The sequence below is a fragment of the Aquarana catesbeiana genome, linkage group LG02 (assembly GCF_042186555.1).
Source record: "Aquarana catesbeiana isolate 2022-GZ linkage group LG02, ASM4218655v1, whole genome shotgun sequence".
NCBI classification, from domain to species: domain Eukaryota; kingdom Metazoa; phylum Chordata; class Amphibia; order Anura; family Ranidae; genus Aquarana; species Aquarana catesbeiana.
In genome coordinates, this window is record NC_133325.1 from 81,168,114 (window position 1) to 81,186,642 (window position 18,529).

General features: G+C 43.4%; 1 protein-coding gene across 3 annotated transcripts in view; it reads left to right on the forward strand.

Annotated features, from left to right (window-relative positions):
- Nucleotides 1–18,529, forward strand: part of DYNC2H1 (dynein cytoplasmic 2 heavy chain 1) — a 669,732-nt gene that overhangs the window by 71,568 nt on the left and 579,635 nt on the right. For all 3 annotated transcript variants that reach the window (XM_073613106.1, XM_073613107.1, XM_073613108.1), the window contains exons 18-19: nt 1,365–1,492; nt 6,403–6,518. In XM_073613106.1, coding sequence (XP_073469207.1) covers nt 1,365–1,492; nt 6,403–6,518 — 244 coding nt within the window. The remainder of the gene's footprint in view (nt 1–1,364; nt 1,493–6,402; nt 6,519–18,529) is intronic.

Below are 18,529 nucleotides of genomic sequence, written 5' to 3' on the forward strand. Positions count from 1 at the left end.
AGTGAAAGACATAAAGAAAGTAAACTGTAGAGTATATCACCAAAACAGCTGGATGGAGTTGGTGGAAAAGATAAAGCACATCTTCATCTATTTTTTTTTTTTTTTTTTTACTTCTTCCTACTCCATACCACTACTGCTTCTTTTTTACACATTACCATTAACATACAGTAAAACTGGCAAGCCTGGAAACCTTAGTTTGAACAGATAGCCCTATACATCTAATTGACAAATGATAATTAAATCAGCCAGCACACCACAGGCAGGGTTAACTGTGGCAAACACAACTCCTAACCCCCTTCTGGACCGGAAGAATTAAAGTGATTGTAAAGTCTCGTTTTTTTTTTCTTCCTATAATAAACTTATTTTGTTATACTTACCTGCTTTGTTGCAGTGGATTTGCACAGAGCAACCCCAATCCTCCTCTTCTCAGGTCCCTCTTCTGTGATCCTGGTCCCTCCCTTCTGTTCAGTGCCCCCACAGCAAGCAGCTTGCTATGGGGGCATGAGCCCAGTCACAGCTCCCTGTGTATATTGAGACACAGAGCCCCGACCCGCCCCCCCCCCCCCCCCCACTTCCCATGATTGGGAGTCAGTGGCGCTGCTGCTCTGTCTCAGCCAAACAGAAGGGAGAATCTCGGATGGCTAAGACTCTCGTGGACATCGCTGGACAGAGAGGGATCTCAGGTAAGTGTTAGGGGGGCTAAGTGGGACTGCTGCACACAGAAGGCTTTTTATCTTCATGCATAAAGATAAAAAACCTTCTGCCTTTACAACCCCTTTAAGTAAGATTTTTCAGTTACAAGGTTTTCAGAAAGAGCATTTTAAAAGGTAGGCTTAAACATTTTTGCAAGAACTGGTGGTTTACACTTGTGGCTGTCATTATTGCTCCTCTGAAAAGCATTTGACAGGCAGCTCAGAGGCGATATGCCACCTTCAGGACACCTGTTTTAACCTTTGAAAAGACTATGGTCTTTGAATGGTCTACGTTTGGCGGCAGTATTGCATGCCAAACACAACCTGCAGTATAATTAAAGCAGCACAGCCGAGGCATGTGTGTCCATCCCTTCAGACTGCCATGTTAGGTTATGGGGGGGGGGGGGGGGGGGGGGGGGGGGGGGGGGGGGGTAAAACCACTAATTAACCACCTGGTTTTACTCCCTCCTAGTCACAAGCATAAACGAGTAGTTGTTATCCCAACTTGACTGCAAAAGTAGAACTGTACTTTAATAATTTACTTAAATGTATGTATTTGGGGAATTTCGTGTGTGTGTGCACAAATCTGGAGGTTGCAGATATGTTTTAAGGTAAAGTGCACAGCACAAGGCTCCTACTGCAAATTGACTTTTTGTTTGCATATGTTTGCAGGAATGGATAGTAATTGGTCGAGTAGATGTGGATGCCCTGATTGAAAAACATTTACGTGACATTCATGACTGGGAGAAAAACTTTAAAGCCCTTAAAGTGCGAGGAAAAGAAGCTGAACGACTACCTAGGTATTTTATTCTTGTGCATCTCTTTTTCTGATACTGCTCTACCAATGAATATCTAAAAATAAAACACTAAGAAGACTATAGTTTCCTTTTTACTTGTCTGAACTGTGTCACAAATGCAACCAGCTCATTTTGAGTTTCAAGCACTTTTTCAGACAAATGAAGATACAGGGCTCAAAATTTCAAGTCCTGAACTACTAGCCAGGCCTTAAGAGTTACTCGCCACCAGTCGCCCACCCAACCCCTATCCTGCCCCCGCCCCTAATTCCACCCCTAAACATCATAATACCTCCCAGGATTGGTGCCAGTGGACGTGTTAACCCCCAACATTGATGTCAGTGGATGCATAAATAACCCCAGCATTGATGTCAGTGGACGCATAAATAACCCCAGCATTGATGTCAGTGGACACATTAATAACCCCCAACACAGGTATCAGAGGACGCATTAATAACCCCCACCACTGATGTCAGTGGACACTTAAGTAACCTCCAACACAGGTATCAGAGGACGCAATAATAACCCCCAGTATCGATGTCCGTGGACGCAATAATTACACCCAGGGGGGTTAACATTTACTGCCCTTAAGACCAATGCATGGGGGTGGGGTAACTTTCACTGCCACTGCCCCCCCCCCCCCCCCCCCATCCTCCACTTGCATTGGTGGATACGGCAATGTTAACACCTTCCTCAATTTCAACCTGTTCCAGTCCCATTCCTCTAGTCTAGTGCTATGGTGCTGGACAGGGAGCAGGAGCAATGAAATCAAGTACAGACAGCTGAGCTTACCTCAGCTCACACTCGCTCCTGGTAAGCTCACATCTCCCTTTCCAGGATTGCAGGCTGGCAGGTGGCCGGATAGATGGGTGGTTTAGGCAGGCGGCCGGGTGAGCATGCGGGTGGGCTGTTCAGGCAGGCAGGTGGGGCGGGCAAGCAAGCGGGCTGGATCTCAGAACCTGGCCGCATCCCCATCCCGTTCACACAGCAAGTGACCTATGCCAGAGCTAGGAAGTAGGCCGAGGAGATGCAGTCCCAAAGCTGGAGGGAGGGCAAAATCCCAGCAGCATGTACACAGGAGCAGGAGGTGACACAGACACTGTATGCTGGTCTGGAGACTGGAGGCAGAGACTGTACCATGCCAGTGGTATATTTTAATGCTGGCTGCCTGATGTACCCGCCCGTTAGCAGCCTCACCGCTGAGGCTGAGAGCTAATGCCATTACTCGGTGGCAATTAGAGATACTTCTCTTCTTCTTACACACAGTGGTGTCACTAGGGTTGATGTCACCTGGTGTGATAAAACATGGTGTCACCCCCCCTTCACCAACTATAGTCGCCCCTCAGTACAGACCCCCCCATCCACTAAATATAGACCCCCTCTCCATCAGTATAGTATATATAGTATCAGTACAGACCCCCCCAGGACAAACCACCCCCTCCTCCATCAGTACAGTCACCCCCCTCAGGACAAACCACCCCCTCCTGCATTAGTACAGACCCCCCCCTCAGGACAAACCACCCCCTCCTCCATTAATACAGACCCCCCCCAGGAAAAAAACACCCACCCAATCAGTACAGACCCCCCAGGATAAACCCCTCCCCCTCGGGATAGATTATCCACCCCATCAGTACAGACCCCTCCTCAGGATACCCCCCCTCAGGATGAATCCCCACCCTCCATCAGTAAAGACCCCCCCCAATCAGTACATACCCCCCCTCAGGATAAATCCCCCTCTCCATCAGTAATGAACCCCCTCAGGATATTCCCCCCCCCCCATCATCAGTACACCTGGGCGGCGTGCGGAGGATGGTTCAGTGTGCAGCTGCACGGAGAGTTGCTTGCTCAGACTGTCACTCTCTGGGTGGCACGCTTGTGACAGGTCAGGAGGCAGCTGCATCAGTAGTGAGAATGAGGAGTCTCACTCAGAGCTAGCGTGGCACCGGCACATTCCGGCTTAAGAGCCCTGCCTCCAGGACCCTCCGCCGTGCTCGGTATGGTGTCCCGCCCCCCAGCGACGCCACAACAGTGACTGGACACACACACTGAATTTTCGGAGGTGGGAGTCGGGACATATAGAAGTGGCAGGGGAGCCCCCCGGCCATGGCCACCCCTGTTTAAGCTGCTGCCTGGGACCCATGGACCCACGGGTAGGGCCAGCCCTGGGGCCTCTATATATCATTATGAAGTGGCAGTGTGTGAGAGGGTTAACTACACAGCCCAGCCCTCGCCATCCTAATAGAACATCCCCCTTAATGCTGCAGATAAAAGACATTAATAGTCTAACCTTTCTGCTGATATCCCCCTATCTACAAATGCCTGGCTCCATCCAGAGGAAGCAGAAGCTCCGTGGAAATCCTTTGATGTGTCCAGCCCTGGTTCAGAGATCTTTAGGTAACACTTGTCACGAAAGCTGTGCATTGTATGCGTTGCTTTTCATATTTTACTCTTTAGCATCACTAGTTAATATTTAAAGGGGTTATAAACCCTCATGTTTTTTCACCTTAATGCATCCTATGCATTAAGGTGAAAAAACTTCTGACACTGACCGGCTCCCCAGCCCCCCGTTATACTCACCTGAGCCCTTCATTCCCTCGGCAGAGACGTGCTCTTCCTCTCTGCCCAGCTCTTGATTGGATTGATAGCAGCGCAGCCATTGGCTTCCACTGCTGTCAATCAAATCCAATGACGCAGGGGGCGGGGCCAAGTCCGGCATTCTGTGTCAAATGCTGGACTCGGGAGGGCGCCCGCGAGGTAACCCCCAGGCAGAGTGCTTCTCCCTGGGGGTTTACCGGTGTGAGGAGGAGCCGCAAGCACAGCCAGGGGACACCAGAAGACGATGATTGAGGGCCACACTGTGCAAAATGAACTGCACAGTGGAGGTAAGTATGATATGTTTGTTGCAACGATAGTACTAAAGCACTGATGTGAATAAATAAATATTGTGATATAATATTAAAAGACCAAATGATGAAGTTGCAATTATTAAAATGTGTACTGATAACACAAAGAATAGTGATAAATTTGAGGGTCACTAATGCGCTAAATATCAACCTTCTAATATTGCACAGTGCCCCAATAAACTACAATTCAATGAATATATCCTTCACCATAAAGAAACACAAATACTTCCAGCACACTGGCTGATGTGACTAGTGAGAAAGTGTGATACAAACACCAAATAAGTTAAAATACTTCCACACTAAAATGTGACACAGATGCCAAATAAATAGATGATTCCACAATAATTCCAATAATATATTTGAGTCTTTTCTAATTAAGTCTCATGTGCTGAATGATTTTCAAGCCTCAGTACTTGATCACAGTGACAGACGGTCAAATACAAGTTCCTGCTGATTTTTCACATACGCTGGATTTTAATACAAGCCTCGCTGTGTTCCCGCAGTACTCAAAAAGAAGAAAAAAGAGCCATTGTGCAGATGGTATAACATAAAATATCCTGTGTGATTAGAGCATTAAACACTCACATATTCCTGCAGAGTAGATCGCATATAAATGTGGTCAGTTGCATACAATTCAAAGCTCCTCATATGCCAACAGTACACACACAGCACTGCGGGTGACATCACTGGCTCCTGCCGACGCGTTGTGTCACTAGACACGTGACTTTTTCAAGGATGACCATGTGACGGACTTGTTTAGTATTTATAGCATGCCACGTGTGCGTGCCGGTTGCCATAGTGACATGGGAGTTCAATGCATCATCATGCCATTATATGCGTTCTGCCCCTAATTTGAATGGCAGTATTATATATACATGATACAATTTTAATATACATATAAACCTATTCATTTAAAAACAGCACCAACTGCTACCACGTTTGGCTATCCTGCATTGCTAGCCTAACATCGTATGAGTTGGTGATAAGAATTTGATGCAATAATAAGGTGCACCACTGGAGGGAGTTTTCTGTCTTAGCTCCTTTTTAACATTCAGTATAGGTCTTGGTTTTTAACTTGTTTTTATTTGTTTTTTAAATGTTTTTAAATGAATAGGTTTATATGTATATTAAAATTGTATCCTCTATACATATAATACTGCCATTCAAATTAGGGGCAGAACGCATATAATGGCATGATGATGCATTGAACTCCCATGTCACTATGGCAAACGGCACGCACACTATGCTATAAATACTAAACAAGTCCGTTACATGGTCACCCTTGAAAAAGTCACGTGTCTAGTGACGCAACGCACCTGGAGGAGCCAGTGACGTCCCCCGCAGTGCTATGTGTGTATTGTTGGCATATGAGGAGCTTTGAATTGTATGCAACTGACCACATCTATATGCGATCTACTCTGCAGGAATATGTGAGTGTTTAATGCTCTAATCACACAGTATATTTTATGTTATACCATCTGCGCAGTGGCTCTTTTTTCTTCTTTTTGAAGGGAACACAGCGAGGCTTGTATTAAATCCAGCGTATGTGAAAAAGCAGTAGGAACTTGTATTTGACCGTCTGTCACTGTGATCATATACTGAGGCTTGAAAATCATTCTGCACATGTTAATTAATTAGAAAAGACTCAAATTTATTATTGGAATTATTGTGGAATCCTCTATTTATTTGGCATCTGTGTCACATTTTAGTGTGGAATTATTTTAACTTATTTGGTGTTTGTATCACACTTTCTCACTAGTCACATCAGCCAATGTGCTGGAAGTATTTGTGTTTCTTTATGGTGAAGGATATATTCATTGAATTGTAGTTTATTGGGGCACTGTGCAATATTAGAAGGTTGATATTTAGCGCAATATTGACCCTCAAATTTATGATATGTTTGTTATTAAAAAAAAAAAAACATAGGTTTACAATCACTTTAATGTTGCTTGATTGTTCTACTTTAACATGAAATACCAGCATTATACATTTTTTTGTTAATTTCTTTTCCAGCACTATGAAGATAGACTGCATGACTATTAACTGTAATCCAGTAAAGGCGGTCATAGATGATCTCATTCAGAAGTTGTTTGATTCTCTAGTAATATCTTTAAAAAGATCCATCCAAGGTAAGAAACACCTGTACAAAATGGAAAACTCCAGAACAAGTTTTGTGGAAGAGATTGCTCCATACAGATACAGTATGCTAAATTTTCTAAATTTGTGACATTTTATTTAGAACTGTTTTTAAGAATTATTTTAGAAATTCCACTGAATTAAATGTGCAATTTTTAGTAAATAAATTTACCAATTTTATTTGAAGAGGTTTTAGTAGAACATTTGGCTGTAAATATTGTTTAAAAATGACCAAATTACAATCAATTGTTTGATATGTGTATGGTCAGTGTTAGCCCTATAACAATAGTATGTATTTTCTGGAGTGGCTAATACATTGCAACAATATTTAGAAAATTAAATTCTTAAAGTTTTTATATGAGGCTCGGTTCATACTGGTGTGTCATACGCTCCGACTTTAAGAGCACATGTCACATGACATGTATAAATCAATGATCCCTTTGAGAGCCGTCTTAACTTGTCTGACTTGTGTCGGTTCGACTTTGCAAAAGGTTCCTGCACTACTTTGGTCCGATTTCAGCCCATTGAATGTCACTGAAGTCGTATCCAAGTCGGATCAGCATCTTAACTGATCCGACTTGTGACATGCAACTTGTGCTCAGAGGCAATGTTAGCACTGCAAAATATATTGAAAAAAAAAATCTAAATCCATACCAGACCCAAGTTGCACTCATCTCAAGTCACATTCTGTTCATTAAAGTCTGACCGATGTCTAACCTATTTTACAGGGCAAAGTTGGATTGAAATTTGTGGGACTTTCATGTCAGAGCAGTGTGAACCTAGCCTAAAACATCAATCTATTTTTCTTTTCCATACATCATTGGACACAGAGTTAAGCTAATATTCATTACCTACTGGGTTATACGCCATCTGTAGATGAATGGACACTAGTAGACAAAGTCTTAGACAAGAAGTGATCCCCTATATAACCCCTCCCATACAGGAAGTACATCCGTTTTTTACCAGTGTCTGCAAGGTCGATGGGCACGTTTTGTTTGAACTCTCTGAGCTCCAGGTCTCTAGTCCCACAAACGGTTCTTAAATGAATCAAGGGATTGACCGATCGGATCCATTTGACACAGGCTCTATATGCTTAGATAAATGGTACCCGAGCCTCGCAAAGAAGACTCAAGATCCTGCAAGGTTTTGCCTGTAATGCGACCTTCGGGCGCTGGACCCTGCGAAGTGCTATCCTGGACACCACATTACTAAGGCATTCCTGCAGGGTGCTGTACAGGTCCAAGGAAGTGGACCCTAAACATGAAACGGGTACCCAGTCCTTGAAGTTCCTCAAATGACAGGAACCCGCCATGATGGGTAAAGATTGGGCTCTTAGTTTCTAAGCTGCCCTGCCCCTGGACGGGTAAGTGAAACCCCATTATTTACTATTGTGGGGTGTCTCAGTGATTGTAATATTCAGTCAAGCTAGCTAGAGGCTGGACACCTGTGTGCTGTGACCATACAGGGGAGTTTTTAGTTAGCTGTGGGTGCTTGCAAGGTGTACCTTTTTTTGCTTGTGTCTGGCTGTTTCTTACCTGTATGATGGTGCACAACGGTGCGCCATTTCGCCTCTTGGTTCGCCATGGCGCATGTGCATTTGCAAAAGCGTTGCTCTGCTCAGAAGTTTGTTTGTGTTTGTTTTGCGGCCATGGCACATGCAGCAGAGCCGCACATGAGTCGTAGCCTTTATCTGGGCGCACAAAGATTTGCGTCATACGCGAATACAGTCGCGTCCGTTTGCCGGGACGTGCGTGCACCCACATGCACAGAACGTTTCGGCACACAGCCAGCTTATTTAAGCTGTGTATGCCAAGCATGCAGTGCTTCCAGAAGGCCGCTTTGGGACACAGAGCAGGCTCTGAACCAGGCATTTGCAGCAGTTCATTTCTCCTTACCCGGGTCATGTGAGTCACTGGGTGTTGCTTGGCAGGCTAAAGGTGCTTAGCAGGATTGTTGCATAGGGGCTTGGTGAGCCCTATTAAAGGGTCTCCTTCCTGAGGTATGTTAATACTACACCCAGGTACTCTATTTTGTGACTTGTAAATGTCTTCAAAAAAGAAAAGCGGGACTAACTACAGGGAAGGGCACTCCTATGTTGTCAGTAGTTCCTGATGAACCTAGTCGTATTCCTGAAAGACCAGAGGCTTCCGGGCAATCTGAGCCACTGCACCTATCTGGTATTGTGCCTACAGTCAACAATGCTGCTTCACCCTTTATCACCAAGGATGAACTGTCCTCGGCCCTAGCCGGGTTAGAGCACATGATTGCCTCCATCCCACAGGGTGGCAAAAAGCATGACAGATCCCCCTCCCTGGAGCCTCCTAGTTTGGAGCAGGAATGGATTGAGGATGGGGAAGAGCTAAAAGCTCAGGATTCTGTGGAGAGCCTGGCGAATGAGTCTGCTTCTGAGCAATCTGGACAAGAAGATATCCAGTTGATGTCTGCCTCTCAGTCGCAGAAAAAAAAATCACAAAGAGTACCGCGCTGTCTAAAAAAATGCGAAAAAGCAACCAACACAACAATGTAAATGGTCAAAAAAGGAGGGGGAGTGCAGTGCTATAAACAAATAAATGCCAAGAATTTAATTGTCGACAATAATGTCACAATAAAAGAAGTAAAATAATATGTGAACAGTGACATAAATATACTGTAAATAAAGTTACATATGACCAGTATAAAGATCAATAAACATAAATGTTCATATGTGATGAAAGGGGACCACATATAATGGTGAATCCCTGTGGTGAGTGATCCAAAACAAGCATGTGACGATCATTAAAATCTTGAGCAGACATCAAAGTGAATGGTGAATAACCATGAAAAGACCACCGCCGAAAGTACTAGTCTCTTACCAGAAAGATTGGACTTGTACAGGTGTACACCTGACAAGCCAATCAAGCTTTGAAGGTAACCAACGAAGCACCAATTCAATATATGGAATACAGCGTCTGGATGGGCTTTCCGTTGAATTCAGCAGAGTAGACACAGCTTACATGCAGGAAAGAGATAGGGCACATAGCGTAATACTGTATAGGATATTTATTCCAGATAAAATCATAAGTATTACACTTACATTTGCCAATAGGAATACAAGTGCTTGAAAAAGAGACAATAACTGTGGACCAGCAAGAATTCCCGACGCGTTTCGCCTAAACAGGCATCACAGATCATCGCAGACATGGCGTTCGATGGTGATCTTTTCATGGTTATTCACCATTCACTTTGATGTCTGCTCAAGATTTTAATGATTGTCACATGCTTGTTTTGGATCACTCACCACAGGGATTCACCATTATATGTGGTCCCTTTTCATCACATATGGACATTTATTTTTATTGATCTTTATCTCAGTCGCAGAGGCTTTTGATCCAGACTCTTACCGAGATGGTTCGTTCTGTTGATTGGGAACATCCTGACAGGATTTTTGTTCCTCCTAAGAGGTTTTCCCTTTTATATCCCATGGATGAAAAGTTTGTTAAGAAGTGGAGCATGCCAGCCATAGTAGCAACAGTCTCTTCCTTAAACAAGAACTTAACTTGTCCGGTGGATAATTCACGTGGCTTGAAAGACCCTGTTGACAAGAAATTGGAGTCATTATTAAAGGCTTCCTTTTCTTTGGCCAGTTCAGCTATTCAGCCAGCTGTTGCAGCAATTGGTATCTGCCAGTCCGTAAAGGATCAGGTCAGACGTCCTGACAGGTCTAACCAGGAGGATGATCTGCCTAAAAATAAGACAGATATTCCTCGAGCGCTGTGCTTTGCTGTTGACGCCTTAAAGGATTCAATACAGCAGGTTTCTCGTTTGACTCTCTTGTCTGTACATATGCGCAGACTTTTGTGGCTTAAGAACAGGTCAGCCGAGGTTCCTTGTAAAAAGTTATTGGCAGGTTTTCCCTTTCATGGGAAAAGTTTATTTGGTGACCATTTGGACAAATATATCCAAAAGATTTCCGGAGGGAAGAGTTCTCTACTTCCTGTGAAGAAAAGCATCAGGCGTCCCTCGTTTAAAACCACAGGGACTGCTTCCTCAGGTGTCTCAGCACCAAGGCAGTGCTGCCGCCAACAGGTCGCTAGAGCCAGGGGCAAGCCGCAAGGCCAGGGCCAGAAAAATTGAAAGGGAAGATCCTTCCTCCTGATAACTTGGAGAGTACTGACCACAGATGCCAGACTCTCAGGCTGGGGAGCGACTCTAGAGGAGCTCACAGCTCAGGGGAAATGGTCAAGGACAGAACAGATCCTGCACAACTCCCTGGAGTGACGGGCAGTACGTCTGGCTCTACGGTCCTGGACGGTGGAGCTTCAGGACTGCCCTATCAGGGTTTATTCTGACAATGCCACTGCAGTGGCCTATATAAACCATCTAGGCGGTACCAGGCGTTGTTTAGCTCTGAAGGAGGTGAACCACATACTAGCCTGGGCAGAGGAACATGTGCCGATTTCTATTGGCAGTCCATATCCTGGGAGTAGAGAACTGGAAGGCAGATTATCTCAGCTGCCAGAAGATCTGCCCGGGGAATGGTCTCTACACCCAGGGGTGTTTCTGGAAATTTGCCAGCGTTGGGGATGGCCAGAGGTCAACCTATTGGCATTGAGGTTCAACAACAATCTACAGCAGTTCGTGTCCCCAACAAGAGATCCTCTGGCAATCGGAGCAGATGCTCTGGTAGTTCCATGGATCCAGTACTCCCTGGTTTATGCTTTTCCTCGGTCCCTTTCCTTCCACATTTGTTGCGCAGGATTTGGAAAGAGGGGGTTCCCACAATATCCTGGTTCCCAGAGATTGTGAGACTGAAAATAGACGGGCCATGGACGCTTCCACGTTGCCCAGTTCCGTTCCAGAGCTATACAACAAGACATCTTGTTGGCTTGCAACAGAAGAGGACAAGCCCTGGATTATCCAATGTTCTTATCTCCTCGGGCATGCTTACGCCTAAACTGGTGTTTGCAGGATCAGAATCTGCGAAAGTGAAGATCCTTCCTCCTGGTAACTTGGAGAGTGCTGACCACAGATGCCAGTCTCTCAGGCTGGGGAGCGACTCTAGAGGAGCTCACAGCTCAAGGGAAATGGTCAAGGACAGAACAGGTCCTGCCCATCAATGCCCTGGAGTTACGGGCCCGATCTACTGTCTCAGGGTCCTATATTCCACCCCAATTTAAAGTCTCTAAATTTGACGGCATGGCTATTGAAGCCAGGGTGTTGAAGGACCGTGGCATCTCGGGACCAGTGGTGTCCACCCTAGTAAAAAGGTGTCACTAGGAAGATCTATCATATGGTCTGGAAGACTTATATTGCTTGGTGTGAAGCCAGAAATGGCATCCTCGAAAATACGTGATTGGGAGAATTCTCTTTTCTACAGTTAGCTGTGGAAATCAGATTGGCTTTGAGTACAATCAGAGGTCAGATTTCGACCCTGTCAGTATTCTTCCAAAGACCTTTAGCCTCCCATTTGCTGGTCAAAACCTTTATGCAAGGGGCAGCTCATTTGCTTCCCCCCATTAGGTCACCTATGTGTTCTTGGGACTTGAACTTGGTGCTGTCTGTGTTACAGAAACAACCATTTGAGCCTATCAAGGAAATTACATTAGACATGCTGTCACGCAAGATAGCCTTCCTGATGGCCATCACCTCGGCTAGAAGGGTGTTGGAGTTGGCAGCCCTTTCGTGCAGGGAACCATACTTGATCCTTCACCACAACAGGGTCATGTTACGACCTGTTCCATCCTTTTTGCTAAAAGTGGTGTCAGCCTTTTATTTAAATCAGGACATTATTTAGCCTTCTTTTTTCTCTCAGCCTCGTTCGGCGGAAGAGAGACAACTGCATTCCTTGGACGTTGTCCGGGCAGTCAAGATTTATTTTCTAGATCTGCGGAGATACGAGGATCAGACTCCTTTTTTGTTTTACCAAAAGGACCCAAGAAGGGGCAGGCAGCTTCCATTGCCAATTGGGTCTGTCAATAGGTCATTCAGGCCTATGGTTTGAAACATAAAGCTCCTCCCTTTAGGGTGAGAGCTTATTCTACCAGTGGTGTAGGAACCTCCTGGGCTTTTTGCCATCAGGTATCTGTGGCTCAGATTTGTAAGGCTGCTACCTTGTCTTCAATGCATACGTTCACAAAATGTTATCAAGTGGATGTTCGAGCAGCCGAGGATTCGGCTTTTGCCCGCAGTGTACTGTGGGCTGCCGTATAAGGTCTGATGGCTATTGTTTGGCAGAGTGTCTCCTTCCCCTCAAGGCTATTGCTCTGGGACGTTCCAGTAGGTAATGAATATTAGCCTGACTCTGTGTCCCATGATTTATGAAAAAGAAAATAGGATTTTCTTGTCATACTTGTCTGTAAAATCCTTTTCTTTCATCATGGGCCACAGAGATCCCACCCCTCTTTTTTGAGGATTCAGTGCTTGCTGCAAAACTGATGTACTTCCTATATGGGAGGGGTTATATAGGGGATCACTTCTTGTCTAAGACTTTGTCTACCAGTGTCCATTCACCTAGAGATGGCGTATAACCCAGTAGGTAATGAATATTAGCCTAACTCTGTGTCCAATGATGTATGGAAAAGAAAACTAGATTGATGGTTTAGGCTGGGTTCACACTGCTCCGACATGAAAGTGAAAGTCCCACAACTTTCAATCTGACTTTGCCCTGTAAAATCGATTAGACATTGGTCAGACTTTAATGAACAGAATCCGACTTGAGATGAGTGCAAATTGGGTCTGGTATGGATTTTAATTTTTTTTTTTTTCAATATATTTTGCAGTGCTAACATTGCCTCTGAGCACAAGTTGCATGTCACAAGTCGGATCAGTTAAGATGAGGGGTTAAATAGGGGATCACTTCCTGTCTAAGACTTTGTCTACCAGTGTCCATTCACCTAGAGATGGCGTATAACCCAGTAGGTAATGAATATTAGCCTAACTCTGTGCCCCATGATGCACTTGAAGAAAAGGATTTTACAGGTAAGTATGACAAAAAAATCCTATTTTCAGTTTGTTTGGCATTATTCCTCATTGTATATAGTTTACCTGGAGATTCTGCCAGTACCTGCTGCAAGCTGTCAACACTAAGCCACTGCCACTCAGTTGGCAGCAGTGTTGGGCTGCTTATCTTATAAACCTGAGAATCCATAAAGAGGTATCGGACCAAGAAACTCTAGTGAAGTGATCCCTACCCTACCTGAGAAATATTAAAGTAGATCTAAAGCCAAAACTGCACGGAACACACAACAGAATCCTGATGTATCTTATTGTACAGTGGAGAAAATAATTATTTGATCCCCTGCAGATTTTGTAAGTTTGCCCACTTACAAAGAAATGAAGGGTCTATAATTGTTATCATAGGTGTATTTGTTATTTGAATGATAGAGACAGAATATCAACCTTAAATCAAGAAAAACCACATGATGCAAATGTTATAATTTGAGTTGCAGTTTAGTGAGTAAAATAAGTATTTGATCCCCTACCAACCAACAAGAATTCTGTGTCTCACAGACTAGCTACAGTATGTGTTCATGTGGTACACAGAGTAGTCCTGTCAATTTAAGAAGGTGCTCCTAACGACAACTATTTATGTGTATAAAAGACACCTGTCCATAGAATCTCTTTCTTCCATTCTAACCTCACCATCATGGGCAAGACCAAAGAGCTGTCAAAGGATGTCAGGAACAAAATTGTAGACCGGCACAAGGCTGGAATGGGCTACAAGACCATCAGCAAGATGGTGAAAAGGAGACAAATGTTGGAGTGATTATTCGCAAATGGAAAAAATAGAAAATAACCATCCATTACCCTCGGTTTGGAGCTCCATGCAAGATTTTGCCTTATGGGGTTGGGATGATCATGAGAAAAGTGAGGGATCAGCCCAAAACTACATGGGAGGAGCTTGTGAATGATCTCAAGTTGGGACCACAGTTGCTAAACAAACCATTGGTAACACAATACGCTGCCATGGATTGAAATCCTGCAGCACCCGCAAGGTCCCCCTCCTCAGGGGCACATGTACAGGCCTGTCTGAAGTTTGCCAATGAACATCTAAATAATTTTGAGAAGGATTGGGAGAAAGTGCTATGGTTAGACCAAAATTGAGCTCTTTGGCATTATCTCGACTCACTGTGTTTGGAGGAAGAAAAATGCTGACTACGATCCTAAGAACACCATCCCTACAGTCAAGCACGGAGGTGGAAACATTATGCTTTGGGGCTGTTTCTCTGCTAAAGGTACAGGCTGACTTTGCCTCAATGAAGGGCCAATGGACGGGGCCATGTATTGTAAAATCTTGGCCAGAACACTGTAGATGGGTCGTGGATGGGTCTTCCAAGGCAACAAATGAGTGGCTCAAGAAGAAGCACATTAAAGTCATGGAATGACCTAGCCAGTCTCCAGACCTTAATCCTACAAAAAATGTATGGAGGGAGCTGAAACTTCGAGTTGCCAAGCGACAGACAAGACACCTTAAGGATTTAGAAAAGATCTGTAAAGAAAAGTGTGCAAATGTGTGAGATGTGTGCAAACCTGGTAACCAACTACAAGAAACACTCTTGCCTTTGTGCTTGCCAACAAGGGTTTCTCCACCAAGTACTAAGTCATGTTTTGCTTGGGGATTAAATACTTATTTTACTCACTGAACTGCAACTCAATTTCTAACATTGTATCATGTTTTTTCTGGATTTTTGGTTGATACTCTGTCTCTATCATTTAAAACCTATGATAAAAAAAATTATAGACCCTTCATTTCTTTGTAAGTGGGCAAACTTACAAAATCTGCAGGGGATCAAATAATTATTTTCCCCACTGTACATATTTTGTTGTGTATTTATTGTATTTATAGATTATTGTCTTTGGAAGTATTTCATATATGTCTTATCTGTTGTGTGTTTTTTTTTTTTTTTGTGTTTTTTTTTTTTAAATGTTGTAAAGTGCCACAGAAGATGCAAACGCTACATACATCAGTAGTAATAAAGTGTAGAACAACCATAATACAATTAAAAGATACAAATAATATTTTAAAAATATTATTAATAAAGAATTCAATTAAAGAAAAAATAAAAAAAACCTCTTTCAACCGCTTTAATGAGTGGTCTGCAACACTTAATGCATGTTGTGTATACACAATAAAGAAAGCAATGGACTCATATGGTTGAGATTCAGACATTTTCGGATTCATCATCAGAATAGGTAGATGCTTGGTCTAGCCACCTGTCCCAAATCTTTAGCCGGGCATCTTCTGTAAATGTAAAATTACTTTCTTATAAGGGAGTATAAGATTGACAGCAGCAATCACTTCCTAAACTGTTGGTGGTAGAGCCCTAAGCCACACCCTTGCTATCCTCATTCTGCAATGAAAAGAGTTTCTTGTAGGAAAATGTGAAGGTATTTATCACTGTTGCGGCCAGGGAGTAAACCCAGCAGGCACTGTTTAGGGCATATGGTTTACAGGGAGCCCATGCGATCATGCAAAAACTGGACCACCTGTAGCCAGTAATCTTAGATGACTGGGCATGACCATAGTATGTGGTAAAATGAACCGCTGGGTTCCCCACACCTAGAACAGGAAGGGTTATGCTTCCGATGATGCCTAGATAAACTGAGAGGAGTTAAATAGGCCCTGTGCAAAATGTATTGATGAGTGAGTTGGTTAGAAAGTTTTGGAGAAACTAACTTACAAGATTGCAGGGCATCCTGCCAGTCTTTGTCCGCCACCCAAGGAGTTTTCAACTGGAAGCCCAAGTCAGCTGCTGTTGGTTGGCACAGGCAATTATAAAAGGTAGACGTCAACTTTTTAGGGTTAGTACCCAAAAAACGCGCCTAATGGGTAGAAGGATGCTCGAGCTGGAGGTAACGAAAAAACATAGAATTAGATAGAACTAGAAACCCAAAAAAATAATGCGCCAATCCAAAACGAAAAAGCAGCCAACACAACAATCAGACTAATTGTAACAAAGAAAAAAATGGATAAGTGTGGCGCTAAACCATATATGTGCATTAATGGGTGAGACCTGACAGAATAGAGAACAACGGGATTCCCCTAGGTGGACTTTCCTGGCACTTGCAATAAGTAAAAGGTGTATAGAGGTGTGTAGAGAATCAAGGGCAATATAAAAAAGGTACAAATTTTATTCGTATTCACAAATACATATGGATAAAAACAAGCAGTAAATAATTTTGACTAACATAGTGCATAATACATGATAGCCATAATAAGCAAACAAACAAAACCAATGATGATGAAAAAGCTCTTCTCAAACCCGACGCGTTTCGGGGTACTTAATAACTGTACAATCCTTCTTCAGGGGCATAATCTGAGAAAGAGGGGTTCATCTGAGTAGATAGGGAAGGAGATAAGAGAAAAAGAGGGTAAGGTAAGGGATAAAGCTATAAGCAATATTCAATAGGGGGTATAGGGTGGTGAATTCATCACCTACCTGACCATATGTAATTATTTACTTGTGGAGACTAGTTTTTTTCTCTAAAAACAAGAAGAACCATGGAGGAAGGGCAGGATGTGGGAAAAAGTATACGTATTATAGCTGGTATAAACGAGGATACTTAGGTGGTGAGAGGTGCAGGTTGGTAGGCTGCAGATCTTCCAGTTACATTCCTAGATGCCTACATAATTCATTTCTGTCGGACTTTTAGTTTTGTTTGTTATTTATTTACCTGTTTTTGATTTGTACTGACATTTGACACATTATTTTCATTTATATTGGGTCACTTCATGTCCATAGGTCATTGTTCTCACTGTTCCTTTAAGGAGGTTTGTTTTAGTTTTATTCAACTATTTTTTTCTTTATGATTTATATTTCTTTATCACTATCTAACGGTGACCTGATACTACTAGTGTCATATAATAGTTTTTATAATGTCACCATCCCACGGTGACTTGACACTATTAAGCGTCATTCACTAGTTTATATAGTGCTCCTCTATTGTTCAGTAATACAACATATAGATTATTTCTATCACTATTTTTGTATCACTCATCCTGACTATATTGTTCATATAGCTATTTACACATGATTATATTTGAGTTTCATTAAACACACCTTATTGGGTTTTCTCCCTTTCAGATGCCCATTCTGTCAGGTCTCACCCATTACTGCACATATATGGTTTAGCGCCACACTTATCCATTTTTTTCTTTGATAGAATTAGATAGGCCAAATTCCATTTTAAGATATTGAAATGACCGGATACCAGATCTAGTGTATAATTGGGACAGATATAGGACTCCTCGTCTGACCCACAGCTCAAAATCGGGTACAATCAGTAATTCTGGTAGATGGGAATTTTCCCATCTACCAGTGACCATTTGATATTTACAATAAAAACATTTGGTGACAGTGATTGATTAGGGGTATAAAGGTTTAACTGTGTAGTTAAAACAGAACTTCACCTTGCTTATAGGACCTCCTTCCTCCCTCCTCCCCTACTTTTGGAGGTTTTCTTTTTGAGGGTGGGAATGGGTACGTACTTTTAGCAGGAACCTGCTCTCACTTCTGCTCCGACTGCATAGGTGATCGGAGCGGAAGTTCTCCTCCCCCTCAACCCCCCCCCCCTTCCTGCAACCTTCTGGGACACATCACAGGTCCTGCAGGACCATTCATACAACACAGCGTGGCTCACGCATGCCCAGTGGGGAGCTGGCTGTGAAGCCCCAAGAACTGGACCCCTGGACAAGCAAGTGTCCTTTTTTATTTATTTTTGTCACAAGTTGGTTGAGGTGGCCAGGGTCTGACACCATGCCTGTCTCGCACATGTCTAGAAATAGTACAGTGAAAATGTATTAATCTTGATAACAAGTCAGTAGATACACCCAATGTGTGTTAGGGATTCACAAATCCCCCTTCATCAGGGTTTTTTCTAACGGTGATAGGAGGAGATACTGGACAATAAAAACAAAGATTGTGGATTATAATGACAGTGTGGTTGCTAGACTCTGAGCTGGCACCCACACTTTTAGCTTCAGAAACCTAACCCCTTGAAGCCAGCTCTTGCCGGCCCTTTAAGA